The 17,672-nt window shown below is 35.0% G+C and overlaps 1 protein-coding gene and 1 non-coding gene across 7 annotated transcripts in view; both read left to right on the top strand.

Moving 5' to 3' along the window:
* SEC22A (SEC22 homolog A, vesicle trafficking protein) overlaps positions 1–17,672 on the top strand; it is a 55,810-nt gene that overhangs the window by 21,489 nt on the left and 16,649 nt on the right. For all 6 annotated transcript variants that reach the window (XM_006215758.3, XM_072963979.1, XM_072963976.1 and 3 more), the window contains one exon: positions 14,192–14,307. In XM_006215758.3, the coding sequence (XP_006215820.1) occupies positions 14,192–14,307 (116 nt within the window). The remainder of the gene's footprint in view (positions 1–14,191; positions 14,308–17,672) is intronic.
* LOC116282079 (U6 spliceosomal RNA) lies at positions 13,847–13,951 on the top strand. The gene has a single exon (XR_004191559.1). It is a non-coding gene; the product is annotated as a U6 spliceosomal RNA (small nuclear RNA).

The raw sequence follows: 17,672 nt of genomic DNA, 5'->3' as shown, positions 1-17,672 counted from the left end.
ACTTGAAATTCCACAAATAGGTGAATCATATTAAAAATGCTGAAAGACAAAGACGAGAAAATCTTGAAAGCAGAAAGAGAAAAACAACTTGTCACTTACAAGGGAATCACAACAAGATTGACAACTGGATTCTCAACAGAAACAATGGAAGCAAGAAGTTGGTGGGATAACATTCAAAATATTCAAAGGGGGAAAAAAGAAACCTCAACCAAGAATCCTCTATCTAGCAAAGCTATCTTTCAAAAAGAAGGTGAAATAAAGGTATTTTCAGATAACCAAAAGATGAGAGAATTTATTGCTGACAGACTCGCTGTAAGGAATTACTAAAGGAAGTTCTCAATGCTTGAAACCAAGACCCAAACTTTATCCCTTCCCACCCGCTTACCCTCCAGTAACCAGATGATTTACTATGTCTATGAGTCTGTTTCTGTTTTGTAGGTTAATTCGTTAGTGTCGTCTTTTTTCTTTTTTTGGATTCCACATGAGTGATACCATATGGTATTTTTCTTTCTCTTTCTGGCTTACTTAGACTATCTCCAGATCCATCCATGTTGCTGCAAAAGACATTAAAAGAAAAACATTAAACCTAAAGCAAGTAGAAAGAAGGGGATAATAAAGATTGAAGCAGAAATAAATGAAATAGGAAGTAGAAAAACAATAGAGGAAGATCAATGGAATCAAAAGCTGGTTCTTTGAAAAGATTAACACAGTTGACAAACCTTTAGCTAGATAGACCAAGAGAAAAAGAAATTCCAAGAATCAGAAATGAAAGAGGGGACATTATACTAACCTTGCAGAATATAGGATTTTAAAGGAATTCTATGAATAATTGTATGCAAATGAGTTATAAAACTTTGATGAGATGGACAAATTCTTAGAAATACACAAACTACAGAAATTAACTCAAGAAGAAATAGACAATCTGAATAGACTTACAACAAGAATAGAGATTAAATTAGTAATAAAAAACTGCTCACAAAGAAAATTCCACATCCAATGGCTTCACTGGTGAGTTTTATAAGATAGTTAAAGAATTAACCAATTCTTTACAAACTGTTCCCAAAAATAGAAGAGAAGGAATAATTTTCACCTCATTTTATGAGGACAGTCTTATCCTTGTACCAAAACCAAATAAAGACATCACAAGAAAACTACAGACCAACATCTTTTATGAATATGGACACCAAAATCCTCAACAAAATACTAGAAAACCAGATCCAGCAACATATAAAAACTATTATACACCATGGCCAATTGGGATTTATTCCAGTGCTGCAAGGTTGGTTTAACATCTGAAAACCAATTGTGATACATAGTATCAGTAGAATTAAAAAAACCCACATGATCATCTCAATAGATGAAGAAAAAGCTTTTGACTAATCCAGCAGCCTTTTATGATAAAAACACTCAACAAACTAGAAATAGAAAGGAACTTCCTCAGCCTGATAAAAGGTATCCACAAACCCCCACAGCTAACCTCATACTTAATGATGAAAGACCAGATGCTTTCCCTTAAGATCAGGAACAAAGGCAAGGATGTCTGCTCTTACTGCTTCTATTCAGCATTTTACTGGAGGTTCTAGTCAGGGCAGTTAAGCAAGGAAAAGAAAAAAAGGCATCTAGATTGCAGAGAGAAAATAACTATTCTCATATGAAAATCCTAAATAATCCCCTAAAAATGTATTAAACTGATGCATCTAACAAGATTGTAGGATACAAGATCAAAATACACAAATCAGTTGTATTCTAAATACTAGCAATGAACAATCTGAAATGTAATTAAGAAAATCTTAGCAACTGCTGGCCAGAACAAGACAGGTTATACTTTCTGTCGTTTGCAACTGAAAAGAAGGAAAAAATCCCATATGCTGAAAACTACAAAACATAGGAAGAAGTTAAAGAAGATCTAAATTAATGGAAAGTAAAGTAGACCTTGTGTTCATGAATTAGAAAACAGTATTATTATAATGGCTCTACTCCTCAGTTGATAGACAGATTCAGTGAAATCTCTATGAAAATTCCTTTTTTTTTTCCAGAAATTCACAAGCTGATCCTTAAATTCATATGGAAATACAAGTGACCAAGAATAGTCAAAATAATCTTGAAAAAGAAGAAAGTTGGAGGGCTCACTCTTCCAAACTTACTGCCAAGCTAGTTAATCAAGACTATGCAGTTTTCATAAGGATACACATATAGATCAACAGAATAGGATTGAGAGTACAGAAAGAAACCCTTACATTTTGATCAATTCATTTTTAACAAGGATGCCAAAGCAATGGTGAAAGAATAGTCTTTTCAGCAAATGATACAGGGACAAGTGGATGTCCACATGCAAAAGAAAAATGTTAGACCCCTACCTCACAAAATATATTAAAATTAACTCAAATGGATCAAAGACCTAATTTAACAGCTAAGACTATAAAGCTCTTGGAAGAAAACATAGGTGTAAATCTTTGTGACTTTGTATTAGACAATTTTTTTTTCAGATTTGACACTGAAAATACAATGAAAAAATAGATAAGGTGGATTTCATTAGAATTTAAAATTTTGTTCTTCAAAAGACACCATCAAGAAATTGAAAGGACGATTCATAGACATGGAGAAAATATTTGCAAATCATATATCTTTTAAGGGACTCATGTCCAGGATATACAAGTAACACAACTCAAGACAATCCAATTTTAAAATGAGAAAAGGATTTGAAGATACATTTCTACAAAGAAGCTATGCAGCTGACTAACTAGCATATGAAAACATGCTCAAGATTATTAGTCATTAGTAAAATGCAAAGCAAAATTATAAGGAGATAGCACTTCACATCCACTGGGATGGCTGTAATAAAAAAGACAGACATAACAAGCATAAGCAAGGTTGTGGAGAAATTGGAATCTTCTTACATTGCTGGTGGGGTTGTAAAATGGTGCAGCTGCTTTGGAAAACAGTTTGGAAGTTCTCTGAAGGGTAAACAGAGTTACCATATGACTTGGCAATTCTACTTCCAGATATATACCCCAGAAATTGAAAATATATGCCTAAACAAAAATGTATACATGAATATTTGTAACACCTAAAAAGTGGAAATAACCCAAATGTCCATCAACTGATGAATGAAGACAAAAATATGATATATTCATACAATGGAATATTACTAAGCAATAAAAAGGGAATGAAGTATTGATACATTGTACAACATGAATGAAGTTTAAAATGTTATGCTACATGAAGGAAGCCAGATACAAAAGGTCACGTATTTGTGGTTCCATTTATACAAAATGTCCAGAATAGGCAAATCCATAGAGACAGAAAGTATATTAGAGGTTGACGGGAGCTGGAGGGAAGTAGACAGTGACTACTGATGGTTATGAGGTTTCTTTTTTGGATGAAAAAAATGTTGTGGAATTGGATGATGATGGTTGTACAACTCTGAATATACTAAAAACTTCTGAATTGTACACTTTAAAAGGGTGAATTACTGTTTTTGGATTATATTTTAATTTTTAGAATCAGTAATAAATGAAAGGGTTATTACTTTGAAGACTTCCAGTAATTGTGGAATAGGTAATTCAGACCAATAGTCCCACTAAATACATGTAGAAAAGCTAAATGGAATGTATGTATTCTATAGAATATGTAGGTATAATATAGAATTTAATCTAAAATAAAATCTTCCTGAAGTCCTTGGAGATCCAACAAAATTACTAGGAGTTACCAGGATACAGAGGAGGATGGAGGCTCAGGGAGATGAGCCCAATGTTTGGATGCTATTTTTCCCTTTGAGACTTTCACCAGTTCTGGAGGGAACTGCTGACAGCCTCTCAAGACTAGAGAGACTGGGATTAGAGAGCAGGACCCACCAAGATGGTGAATCTCATAAGCAACCCTTCAGCTTTGGGTTAGGATCTTGCATGTCTGCACTCTAGGAATATGGGTAGACAGGAAATGCAAAATAGATAGACTTTTATCAGTACTGCAGCTTAGTTTTGAATCATATTGGTCTCTAAAATTGGATTGAGCTGATTACACAGTGCTTTGCTCCAAAGATCCTGACAGAAGCAAACAGATAGCCTCACAACCTTCAAGTTATGTCTACAGCAAGATTTTGAAAATAGAATGGCAAATAATCATAAATAAGCAGGCTCTTGAATAGACTATGTGAATGCAAATCATTACACACGCACGCACGCACACGCACGCGATCTTAGGAATCATGGAAGCCAGGGGACAGGTATCAAGCCAGGGGAATGATACCTTCTAAAGGATAAAAGAAAATAACTGCAAACAGAATTCTATGCTTAACAAAAGTGGCCTGAAAGAATTAAGTATTAAAAGTGGATATCCTTGCATTGTTCCTGCTTCTGATCTTAGCAGGGAAAACATTCAGTCTTAAACAGTAAAATATGATGTTAACTTAAGAGTTTGTATTGATGCCTTTTTACCAGGTTGAGAAAATTCCCTTATATTCCCAGTTTGATGAGTTGTTTCATAGAAACTGAAGTTATTTCCTGTCAAATGCTTTGTCTGCATTTATTGAGATGATTATATGGTTTTTCTTTTTAAAATTTTTTTGTGGTAAATTACTTGATTGCTTTTTAAATGTTAAATCCACCTTGCAGTTCTGTGATAAACCCCACTGGGTCATTATGTATTATCCTGTTTATATATAGTCAGATCTAATTTGCTAAAATTTTGTTGAGATACTTTGTATCTGTGTTCATGAGGGAATTGTTTCATAATTTTCCTCTTTTGTGATGTTATTGTCTGGTTTTGCTATCGGGATAAAGCCGGCCTCATAGAATAAATTGGGGAGATATTCCCTCTTCAAAAATTGAGAAATGTTTCTATCTAATTTTTATTTCTTCTTCTTTAAGTATTTAGTACAGTGAAGCCTTTCTAGTTTCTAGTTTTCTTTTTGAGAAGGTTTTTAACTACAAATCAATTTACTTGGTGAATATAGGGTTATTCAAGTTATCTGTTTCTTCCTGAGTGAGTTTTAGCAGTTTGTTTCTTTTAAGGAATCTGTCCATTTCATCTAAGTTATTTAATTTTTTGGCATAAGGTTTGGCATCAGTCTTATTAGAGTTTATAATTTTTATTGATTTTTTTAAAGAACCAGCTTTTGCTTTCTTTGACTTTTTATTGTTTTTGTTTTCTCTTTCATGATTTATGTTCTGATCTTTATTAATCCCTCTCTTATGCTTCCTTAGGGTTTAATTTGCTTTTCTTTTTCTAGTTATTAAGGTGGAAGTTGAGGTCATTTGTTTCAGAATTTTCTTTTCTAATACAGGCATTTGGTACTTTGTATTTCCCTCTGAATATTGATGTAGCTACATTTCATACATTTTAATGGATTGTATTTTTCACTTTCATTCTGTTCAAAATGCTTTTTAATTTTCCTTTTGACTTCTTTCATGATCTATGGGTTTGTTAGGGATGTATAACATAATTTTAAATATTTAGAGATTTTCCAGATTATCTTTCTGTTATTGATTTCAAATTTAATTCCATTGTGGCCAGATACCAAATTTTGTATGATTTTAACATTTTTACATTTATTGTGATCTATTTTATTCCCCCAAAATAAGGTCTTAGTCATTTTTCTACATTCATTTGAAAAGAATGTATATTCTACTGTTATTGGATAGATGGTCACCCAATATCAATATTAATGATAAATATCATTTAGATCAAGTTGGTTGATATTGTTCAAGTCTTTTATATCTTTTTGATTTTCTGTAGTTCTATCAATTATTGAGAAAGGGTGTTGAAATTTCTGACTATATTTGTGAATTTGTTTTTCTCCTTTAGCGCTATTTTTATTTTGTATATTTTAAGTCTTGTTAAATATTTAGGATTGTTTTGTTTTCCTGGTACATGTACTCCTTTGTCACTTTGAATTACCTTCTGTATAGTCATATTCTTGGCTCTGTAATCTACTTTATTAATATAGCTATTACATCTTTTTTTAAAATTAGTGTTGGAATGATACGTCTTTTACTATCTTTTTTCTTTTAACCTTTTGTTGTCTGTATTGAAAGTGGTTTCATCTAAAAGTAGCATGCAGTTGGGTCTTTTGAAAAAAATCCAGTTAGAAAATCCAATCTGCCTTTTTATTTAGGTATTTAGACCATTTACATTTAATGTGATTATTGATATGGTTGGGTTTAAATCTACCATCTTGGCTATTTGTTTTCTGTTTGTTTTGATCACTTTTCTCTTTTTCTGCCTTTGTTTGTATTGGTAAGTTTTGAGCCATTTTCTGTTCTTTGTTGGCTTATTATGCCTCGTTGTTTCATTTGTTTGTTTTTATGGTTGCTTTGGGCTTTATCATATATATCTGGTATTTGTGGTAGGGCCACTAGGTTCTGCTGTGGCTAACAGGCAACCAAGAACTAGTTCTCAAAGTGAAAACAGTTTTTGCCTAAGGGCCATGTCACTGCTTCAAAACCCCGGAGCCTCTTTTATGATTCTTCTTTCCAGGTTTGCTACAGGCTGAAAACATCATCCCTATTTTCCACAGATATTTTGATCACCATTGGATCCATGGCTCATACAAGCAGAGTGGCATAATGTCCTGTACTGAAGCCTAGATCCTTCTTGTTGCTTTCGGCCCTCCTCTACCATTGTCATTTAATAAACCTATTGGAGCAGCATACACAAATCTAGTAAGGCATACTAAGCAGTGTATCTTTTCTTAGTGGTATGGGTTGCAAGGTGAAACTTGATCTTTACTTTCAGTGTACTCTAGACCGTTAATCACCAGAAACTTAACTGAGGTGGTAGGCTTCTATAATTTTGTAATTACTTTTCACTCTCTGGCATATATGTATCGTCCCAGGGTATCTAACGTAAGGCATATACTGTTTGTTCTTCAGGTCCTATGAGCATAAAGTCATCAGTAAAGTAGATTAATATAGTGTTCTATGAGGTATTAAGATATTAAGTCCCTGTAAGCCAAGAGGCAGCAAACTTTTTCTGGAAAGGCCGGACAGTAAATATTTTAGGTTTTATAGACCATATGGTATTTGTCACAACTACTCAACTCTCCGGTGTAGTATGGAAACAACCATAGGTAATATGTAAAAAAGGTGAGGCTGTGTTGCAATAAAACTTTATTTACAAAAATGGGTGCTAGGCTGGATTTGCCAGCCTCTGCTATAGACTAACCACTGGCACAGAGTTGATATAACCTAGTGGCAATATCAACTGTAAATGTACTGATATCTCTGTTAGATAAAAGCAAAATGCTTCTGATTTTGTTTGTTTTTTAGGATAGTGAAAAAAGTGTTTGAAAACTGGTACCTACATGCCAGGGAGTTAATTGATTTGTTCCACATGGAGACTGCATCTGAAAAAGCATGTGCAGTTGGAACCTACAGTAATCTGTTGTCATTCTCTAAGATGCATCCATTTTGGAGACAAATTGGAGAGTTAAAAGGAGTATGGTAGGAATTACTATCCCTGCCTCTTTTTAAATAAGCCTTGAATGGTGGCACCATTCTCTGCAGTTCACCCTAGAGATTAACATTTTGATGATATTTGGGTTGAGTGAGCCTCAAGACTTCCTTTGGACTTTCCTTCTCTGATAGTTTTAACCATTCCACAGATCTGGCAATTGCTAAGAGTATCTGTCCATTAATATACACACTTAGGATTCAGGAGAATTCCCTTCATTTGGGGGTAGAGGTCCAACTTGACCTACTAGGAAGCAGGCTCTGTAGGAAACTTCATGTGTTACTTGATTTCTGTAAGTCTCCACTCTGAGCTGTAGATTGCAGTGTTAACCTGGATCACCAAATAGGAGATACTTGGAAAATGGGAAGAATCTGGGATTTGTTATTGTTTTAAGAAAGAGAAAGAAAAGCTTTAAGAAAGAGAAGTTTTAAAGATAATTCATGATTAGAAATTATTTTAATATTAACTTTATTTGCTTTTAATTCAGACCAAGCCTGCATAATATTTTCTGTAGTCTCCCAGTTTAAATATATTTTCCTGTTTTACAGTTTTCTTTCCTAAATAAAGTTATTTACTTTTTGATACCTGACCCTAGGGTGATTCTGGCAGGAGAACAGTGTCCCTGAGTGTGAGAGTGTCATAGAACAGGTAGTTAGGAGTGTGGGCTCTGGATTAGGGGCTTTTGCTTAGGAAAGGCCCTCTTGCAGATGGATTGTTTGCTATCTCTAGGAATTAGAGAGGCTGGGGAGAGGCACTCCTTTGATGTCAGCAAGGCCCCAAGATTTACTCTGTCAATACAGAGTTTAAAAAAGCCATAATTAGTACACGCTCCTATCACAATATAGACCATTTCCATCTCCCTAGAAAGTTCCTTTGTGTCCCTTCCCAATCTCTGCCCTACTCCAGACAACCATTGTTCAGATTTTTTTCACTGTAAGTCAGTTTTATTTGTTTTAGTGCTTTATATAAACAAGATTATATAGTATGGTTCTTGTGTTCAGCTTTTTTTGCTTAACGCAATGTCACATATATTTTGCACATCTCTGTAAATTGTTCCTTTTTACTCCCGAGTAATAGTCATTGTATGAATATACTACAGTTTATCCAGTGTGGATGAACATTGGGCGTTAGCTTGTTTCCAGTTTCGGGTTATTATAAATAAATCTATTAAAACTTTCATCTTTTGCTGACATTTGTTTTCATTTCTCTTGAGTAAGTATTAGAAGTGGAATTGCTAGATCAAAGGTTAGGTGCATGTTTAACGTTTTATGAAACTGCCAGGTTTCTAAAGTAGTTGTACCATTTTATATTTTTGCAAGCAGTGTATGAGAGTTTTGATTGCTCTGTATCCTCACCAGCATTTAATATTGTTAATATTTTAAATTTTATATCCTTTTACTTTTTTAAAAAAACTTCACAAACCCTGAACTTAATGTACTTTCCTCAGTTTCTTTGATGCTTCTATTTTTAGGATAAATACTTGATTAATCAGCCTTTTTCAATCTGTGTAATTTTCTAGACAGTTTGTGAGTTGACTGAAAATGCTGCTATATTCCCTGGTGCCCCGCAAGGGAAATAGATTTCCCGATCTGTTTCTCTTACACACACACACACACACACACACACACACACACACACACACACAATCTAACAGGTATTTATTGCTTTTTTTCTCCAGACTATTATGCTAAATGTGGTAGGACATTTTATAAAGATAATAAAGCACATTATACGCTTTCAAGATGGGAAAAGAATAAAAGCCAATATGTAAAATACAAGGTAGAATGTAATACATGCTCCAAAAGAGGTAAAAAGGAAGTAACAGTTCTAGCCCTTGGAGCCTTGAAGGACGTGCAGGCTTTTGACAGGTGGTGATGATATGGAAGGGCCTCATAATGAAAAGAAGAGTGTATTTTTGTATCATACAATTAGTCTCATTTAGTCAGAATTAAATAGTACATTATGCTCATTTAGATAGAACTGACCTGAAATTTCTCTCTTATGTTCCAAAACCTCTTTCTTCAGATATTTGGGCATAATTGAATGACTGTACCTTCTGAACTTTGACTCAGAGCATAGACACTATTATATTATGATGGGGTTTGAGGGTTAGAATGGTACCATCTTTTTGGATACTCACCATGAATGTTCTGGTACTCTGTTTCACCAGTTATTTTTCCTTTCTCTTGATTCTTCTATTCTTCACTGAATTTTGTTATTCCACCCATAAATGTATTAAAATCTCCCTTCTACACCCCATTACAGGGGAAGAATAATTTGTTTTCAATCCTGTTATATCTGTCAGGCTGTCATCCTGTTTTTTTCTCCTTTAACTGCACTAGTATTCACTACTGCTTCTATCTCTTACCTTCATCAGTTATTTAACCTCTTACTGGCTGAATTTTGCCTTCAACCACTCTTCTGAAACTATTTTATAAAGGTTCAAAACCCAATCTCTTAATCAGTAAATCTTTTTTTTTTTTCTTTTTTAGTTCAAATTGTCTTTGGCCTGTCTACAGGCATCATAAGCTGCATCTTTCTTCTTGATGGTCTCCCCTTCCTAGACTTCTGTGGCTCTTCACTCTTCTTGTTGTTCTACATCTGTCTCCCCTGCCTCGTCTTCCTCCCTGTAGTGGTAGTGTTTACCAAGGATTTGTCTTGGCCCACTTCTTTCCTTTGTAATCTCATCCAAACCCTTCCCATCAGATGCAGACCTCATATGTTCCTTCAGTCCTGCTGCTCTTACATTCTTCAGTTGCTTGTTAAACATGATTCACCATCACTTCAAGTTTGATATGTTTAAAATGTCCCATTCTCAATCAAACATGAATTTCTTCCACTGGGTCTTTTAAGAGCACCTTATCTTTCCAGTCACCCACACTTCAAACCTTGGCATTTTCCTTGATTTTTTTTCTCTTTTGTGTCCCACATCTAGTTAGTTGCCAAGTCTAATAGTTTTTACTCCTGTAATCTCTCTAACTTCTTTCTTCTCTGTTTCTACTGTCACTGTCCTAATTCAGCCCTTATTTCAGTCAGTCTTTGTCAGTGACTCCCTCATGAACTTCCTAGTGCAGAATTGTAAAAGAGCATGGGCCTATCAGACCCAAGCGCTAATTGTGAAGATGGCACTTACTAGCTATCTGACTTATAACAAATTATTTAACCTCAATTCATAGATGAGAAAATTCAGACACAGAAGTTAGTCATTCCTACCTCATGAAGTACCCCATTTTGAAGGCTAAATGGGACAGTGTATGCCTAGTGAGAAGGCAGTAAGAAAATAATATTTATCTCTACTTTTTATCTCTTTACAACCCACTAATAAATATTTTTAAGCACAGCTTTAATCAGCAATTTCTTGCTCTTCTGTGTTTCCCCATTGTCCAATTTGCCCATAAATTTTTAGCATCATAGTTCACACTGTCTGTTAATTAATTTGCTTTAGCCTTCCTTTCTGACCTTATTTCTTCCTACTCTTATAAACATCATTTTAAGTGAAACAAAACCAGTAGCAGTGCCCAACAGCAAAGTGGTTAAGAACGTGAGTTCTAGAGTCAGGCTACCTAGATTTAAATCCCAGTTTCTTTTCTCAAATTGGGGAAATTACACAATCCCCCTAAACCTTAGTTTCCTGTCTGAAAAACCTGGGATAATTATAGTGTCTCCTGCATAGGGTTGGTTCTTGGAAGGATGAAATGAGATCATGTACATAAAGCACATTGAGAGCAGCCACTATGAGAAGGTTTAGTAGAAGGAGTAGTAATAGTTTTTGTTGATGCTGTTATTATTTGCTTCTCCCATTTCCATCTCCAGGCTCCTCAGATACTTTTCTCTGCATGAAATGCAGTTCTTCCCATTTGTATCTGTCTAAATTTTAAAATTTTAAAGATCTATCTTTAAAGATCTTCCTTGATTCTCTTACCACTCCTATGTCACCACCTCTCCCCTACTTATCTTTCCTCTTCAGAATTCCTTAATTCTTTTAGTTTAGAATGCTTATGACTTTCATGTGTTTATCTGTCTGTTTCCCTTTAAAAGACTAGAAATGCCTTGAGGACAGACTGTGTAATTCATTTTTTCAATTCTCTAAAACCCAGCATCTTACACAGAATCATGCCAGAAAGTATTTGCTGAATAAATATATTAATTCACTATAACCAGTAGCTTTTTAGTTCCAAGGGATTTACTCTTACTTCTTAAGGAACTTTTGTAAACTCTCCATTAATTCTTGGTATATGAAAAATTTAATTTTGTCATGAAAATGCTATTATTGGGCTCAAGGAGACTAATTAAAATCATTGTAGCAGAACAAAACAAAAAATGACCAGGTGACACTGTTTTGGATTCAGCAAAATAATTCTTTTCTACATTGCCTCTCATTTCTTCATTTCTTACTGTTCCAAATCCACTGTATACCTCATAGTACCTATCACAGTGCCAAATTGAAGTGTGAAGTAAGCATTTGTGGATAACAGTGGATCTAAAATCTGTTTTACTGGAATAAAAATATATATGTATAACATAATACATTAAGATAGATTAAATACCTTGTTCAGCTTGTCTTTACAAAGTGTCATCCTCATGTTGTGTGCAGATAGTTTTTTCTTGGTAACCATTCCCACAGCTCCTGGGAACGGGGTTGGGGTGGGAGTGGGAGAATCTCTACTTGAGAATTTTCCCTCGCAGTGACCTGGCATAGCTCCAGCCTGTCCTTCAGCATAATGCACGCCTTGTCCTTGTTAAAGGAGGCTTGTCATTTGTTTTCATGCCTTTAAAAATGTTTCTGGTCATTTTGAAATAATTTATAAATGATATAGTGTCACTATAAAGAGTACTCCAAGGGCAAGAGGCAAGTGTTAGAAGCTTAGTACAGATATTTCATTTGTATAGAATAGTATTTATTTCTTAAATAGGTATTGATCAACACATTAAAATGGTAATATTTTTCCTCTCAAGAGTGGCCATCCAGCGGGGAGGGTATAGCTCAGTGGTAGAGTGCATGCCTAGCATGCACGAGGTCCTGGGTTCAATCACCAGTATCTCCATTAAATAAATCAATGAATGAATAAATTAATAAACCTGATTACCCCCCACTAAATAAATAAATAAATAAATAAATAAATAAATAAATAAATAAACCCAAAAACAACAGCACAAAAATGGCCATCCCTTATTTGGCCATCAAAAGCTTAAGTTTCTTTAATTATAATACAAAATATTGTTCGGATTCTTCGGTAAGGTAAACTTGTATACTTTATAAGTGTTATTCCTATAACCTGTTCAGTTATCAGGTGGCTTTATGCTTGAGGCCCATAATAAGGATTTCTTTTTTCCTTAGAGGACAGTTCTGCCTTACATACTGCTCAGAGAGGGTGCAGAGGTATGGAGGGAGGGATGCAAAACATGACTGATTGGTAAACCAGTTGGATAGATTTTTAGATTGTGAGGTTTTTTTTTTCCTCTAGTGATAGAAAATTTGGTATTGGTACTTTACAAAGAAATTAGCTTTTTATTTTCGTATTAAAATCTCAAGGAAATTGATTGGGAGACCAAGCAGTCACCTTGGGCACAAAAGAAACTTAAGAAAATGTTATCCTATATTAGCATTTTCTACTGAACTTGAGGAATAAATACTTCTTGTGAAATATGGGTTTTTGTGAATTGTCTGGGAAGCTTTTCCGTTGTAATGGCTGAATATAAGTTGCAAAGGTTTAAGCTCTTCCTTATATTAATGTTCCACCTCATTAACTTCATTGTTAGGGCTTTTACACTTCAGTGATTTAAATAAAATGATCTAAATGTAGTTCTGTTGTCCTCTCTTTCCCTCTCTCTCCTTTCTGAGGTTTAGATGATTATGTATTTAGTTTTGTGTTTTCATTTAGACTCTATTGTTAATTCTGTTCACTGCAAGAGGATGATGAAGGGAAGCTATTGTATATCTAAAGGTCTTATGCTCTGAAGCCCTGACAGATAAGGGAATGTGTTTGTAAAATAAACCGGTCACTTCAGCTAGTGTTTTAGTATTTTTACCTTCAAGTGGTCTTCAGAGACCAGGAACCTCATAACTATGAAAGTCCATTCTCTTGCAGAGTTCAGATTAGTTATTATATATGAGCTTTAACATCTGTCTCATGGTATTTATGGCCCTGGAACCCAGATAAGGGAGAACTTTGCTTAAAAGCAAGCTGTTTGTCTTTAAAAATGTTTTCTAAGCATTTTCAGAAAAAGTAGGAATTATGCAGTGTATTTCTGAGCAAAGTCACCTTTGCAAATGGTAGACATATTTAGGCAGTTAGGTTTTTTCCTATGATTTACTGCCAAATGTGTGCACTCCTTAGCACTGTGTACCCAAAATGCAAGTTAGGTGTCTTTATTAAAAATGTAGAGAAAAACTGTTCACTTTGGCAGCACATATACTAAAATTGGAAAGATACAGAGAAGATTAGCATGGCCCCTACAGAAGGATGACATGCAAATTCATGAAGCATCCCATATTTGAAAAAAAAGTAGAGAAAAAGAAGTTAATTTAACTTGAGTTCAGGGGAATGAAGCTGTCATCTTGTCAGACATTCTGCATTTTAAAAAATATTTATTACTAAGATACATATATTAAATAATTTTATGATGATTCGTCTATATTTGACCCATTTAAATTAAGCAGTGAATTTCATTTTACATAAGTGTAGGTATTAATGTGAGATACTCATGTTCATTTCTAACTATTTGTTTTATTTTTCAGCTCACCAGAGGCTGGAACCAGCAACTCTGGCAGGGATTGTGGCATTTATCCTTAGTCTTTTATGTGCAGCTCTGAATCTAATTCGAGGCTTTCATGCCATAGAAAGTCTCCTGCAGGTACTGTGCTGTTTTTGCAATTTCAGGTGACTGTGCCTGTTGATTCTACTTGTTACACGATTGATTTGAATTGATTTGGGTATTAGTACAACTTACAATGCGTGGTCAGATTTTGTATTCTTTATACCTACTCTAGTTTCCCCTCTAAAAACAGATTTCTTGCTGGCTTCTTTGGTTTAATTAGCACATACTTATTTATTATCTCCATTGCAGGAGGCATTGTTTAGAGGTATTCTGGGGACACCAAGGTATGTGTGACATGGGCTCTGCAGTCTCAGACCCCAGAGCTGAATTGGGGAGGTAAAGAAGGCCACAAGTAAATGTCAAGTACAGAAGGTCTGGAAGGGGAGCAAGTCAGTGTGAGGGAGAAGGAAGCTTATGCAGGGGGGGGTGGGCTGGACCAGGAAGGATCTGATTGGACAGAGAGGAGTGGAAGGAAGAAGAGGGTGTTCGTGGACAGGTTTTTGTCCTACCTCTGGGTAGTCCTACTTATCTGCTCTTTTTTCTTTTTTGTTGGTGGCTACCTGTGAAAACACTCATTTTCTTCAGATATTGCCAACTATTTTGTTTTCCAGTTGAGTTTCTTCTAGAGACTACAGCTATCAGAATATACTTTTTCTCTTATTCTTTTTGTAAACTTTTGAAACTTCCTTTCTTAATGTTAAGCACATTTCAGCTTTCCTTTTCCTATTTCCACTTTTCTCTGAAGTTTTTTTTTTTTTGACACTTCCACGTTGTAAATTAGTTCTCTTTTTTAGGGGGGGCAGCATTAGGCTAAGAGTATCATTTGTAAAAACCCGCTCAAGACACCTTATATTGTGTTTTTAAATTGCTGTTAGTTTGGGGAATACACAAGAGAGTGCCATTCTGAGTACTCTCTGAATATCCTCAGCTGTGTGACACTAATAGCAGAGAACATTACAGGTTCCAGGCAACTGAGCTGTCCCTTGAGGGGGTTTGGGGTCTACTCATGACTTCCCAATTCCTTTCCGGAACATCCTGGGCCTTTAGGTAAAGCCCCTCTTCCCTTTCAGGCATAGGACAGCTGGCTACTGTCCATTGGCATTCCTGCCCCATTCCGTAGCCAGTTCAGCTTTATTCCAGCAGGAGTTCAGTTTCGAGCCAGTTAAACAACCTGCCAAAAGAAAAACAAAGGCAATTTGGAGACTGCCAAGTGAAAAAGCTAATAAAAAAGGTCCTCTTTTGCTTTTTTTTTTTTTTTTAATGTGATGTAGTGGAAAGAAGAGTAGCATAGGTGTGTGGAGAGTTGGTTTTTATTTGTGGAAGAAAGAAGGAGGGTTGGCTCCATCTCAGCTACTGATTAGTTCTATGACCTTGAATAGCTCACCTTACTTTCTGGTCATCGGTTTCATTGCTTATGAAATGAAGGAGAAAGGTGGATTTGATGAGTATTTCTCTAAGTATAGGACACATTTACCTCTGGCTACACAACTATCTTCTAGGTAGTAGAAGGGTAAACATTTTTAATTTTAAGGGTTAATGTATTTAATGTATATTAATGTATAATGTCTCTTTGGTAAGGGATACTAGTTTCAATTAATGATAGTGATATAAAATTTTCCTTTTAAAAGAAATTAATTTTAATAAAAAGTGACCTTTATGAAATACCTTAATAAATAATGGTATAATTAGTATTTAAAGTTGGCAAAAATTGTGAATGTGGTACTCTGAAGTTAAAATTCTATTGTTAAAAAAAATTCTCTGGTTGTTTGAAATGAGCAGATTAATAAATAAGGGGAGGGCGCAGGCCTGGGTAGAGAGAAGCAGAGCCTTACTACCTCTGACTTGGAAGACAGTACATAAGTTGGGGAACCTGGGGTTTAGGCCACATTACTTGTAAGTTAAAATTGAGGAAAGCTGCCCATATTTCACAAAACCTTTTAACGGGTGATTTTTTTCAGGCACTCATATCTTATCCCTCCTCTTCCTAGACTGATTCTTTCCTCTGATTCACAACTTCAAAACTAAGCAAAGTAGTATAAACACAGCTTTTCATGCTTTTAAACCACTATCCCTGGCTAATGTTTGCCTTGATTCCTAAGTGTTTCATGTTCTCTCTCTGGTTAGTAATGTCTGCCTCATTGTATTTGAGATTTTCAGAATACTAATCTGATTAAACTAATCACCACTTTTGCGTAACTGACTGATAGCACTGAGATTTCTCAGCCTACTTACATTTTAAGAAGACCAACGTTACCGTCCAGTATCTCTCATGAACACATATGCAAAAATCCTCAATAAAATATTAGCAAATTGAATCCAAAAATGTATAAAGAAAGAATTATACACCAAAACCAAGTGGGTTTTATTCCAGGTATGTAAGGCTGATTCAACATTTGAAAATCAAATTAGTGTAATCCATTATATCAGCAGGAGAAAAATCATACGGTCATATCACTAGATGCAGAAAAAGCATTTGACAAAATCATGATAAAACTCACAGCAAACTAGGGATAAAGGAGAACTTCCTCAACTCGATAAAGAATACCTACAGAAACCCTACAGCTAACATCATACTTGATGAAAAACTAGATATTTTCTTCTAAAGATCGGTAACAAGACAAGAATGTCCCCTATCACCACTCCTATTCAACGTTGGAAGGCCTAGTTAATGCAATAAGACAAGAAAAAAAAAGATACACAGTTTGGGAAGGAAGAACGACAGGGATGACATGATTGTTTATGTAGGAAATTCAAAAGAATCAGCAAACTCCTGGAACTAATAAGTGATGGCAGCAAGGCCATAGAATTCACATCAGTTGATTTCTTATATATCATCAAGGAACAATTGAAATTTGAAATTAAAACTACAATTCCATTTATATTGGCACCACCCAAAAATGAGACACTTAATAAATCTAACAAAATACGTTCTAGATCTTTATGGGGAAACTATAAAACTCTAATAAAAGAAATAAAAGATTGCCATGTTCCTGGGTAGGAAGACTCAGTATTGTTAAGATGTTGTTTCTTCTCGACTTGATCTGTCGTTTCATCAACAATCCCAGTCAAAATCCCAGCAAGTTATTTTGTGGATGCTGACAGAGTGATTTTAAAGTTTATGTGGAAAGGCAAGCCCAGAATAGCCAACACAATACTGAAGAAAAAGAACAAAGTCAGAGGACTAACACTATCCAACCTTAAGACTTACTATTAAGCTCTAATTAAGACAGTGTGGTACTGGCAAAAGAGTAGACAAGCAATTCAGTCAGTGGAACAGAATAGAGAGCCTAGAAATATATCCATACAAATATGATCAACTGATCTTTGACAGAGGAACAAACAATTCAGTGGGCAAAGAATTCTTTTCAACAAATGGTGCTGGAACAGGTGGCCATCCACAT

The sequence above is a fragment of the Vicugna pacos genome, chromosome 1 (assembly GCF_048564905.1).
Source record: "Vicugna pacos chromosome 1, VicPac4, whole genome shotgun sequence".
Classification (NCBI taxonomy): Eukaryota; Metazoa; Chordata; class Mammalia; order Artiodactyla; family Camelidae; genus Vicugna; species Vicugna pacos.
This window is presented reverse-complemented; position numbering and strand designations above follow the sequence as displayed.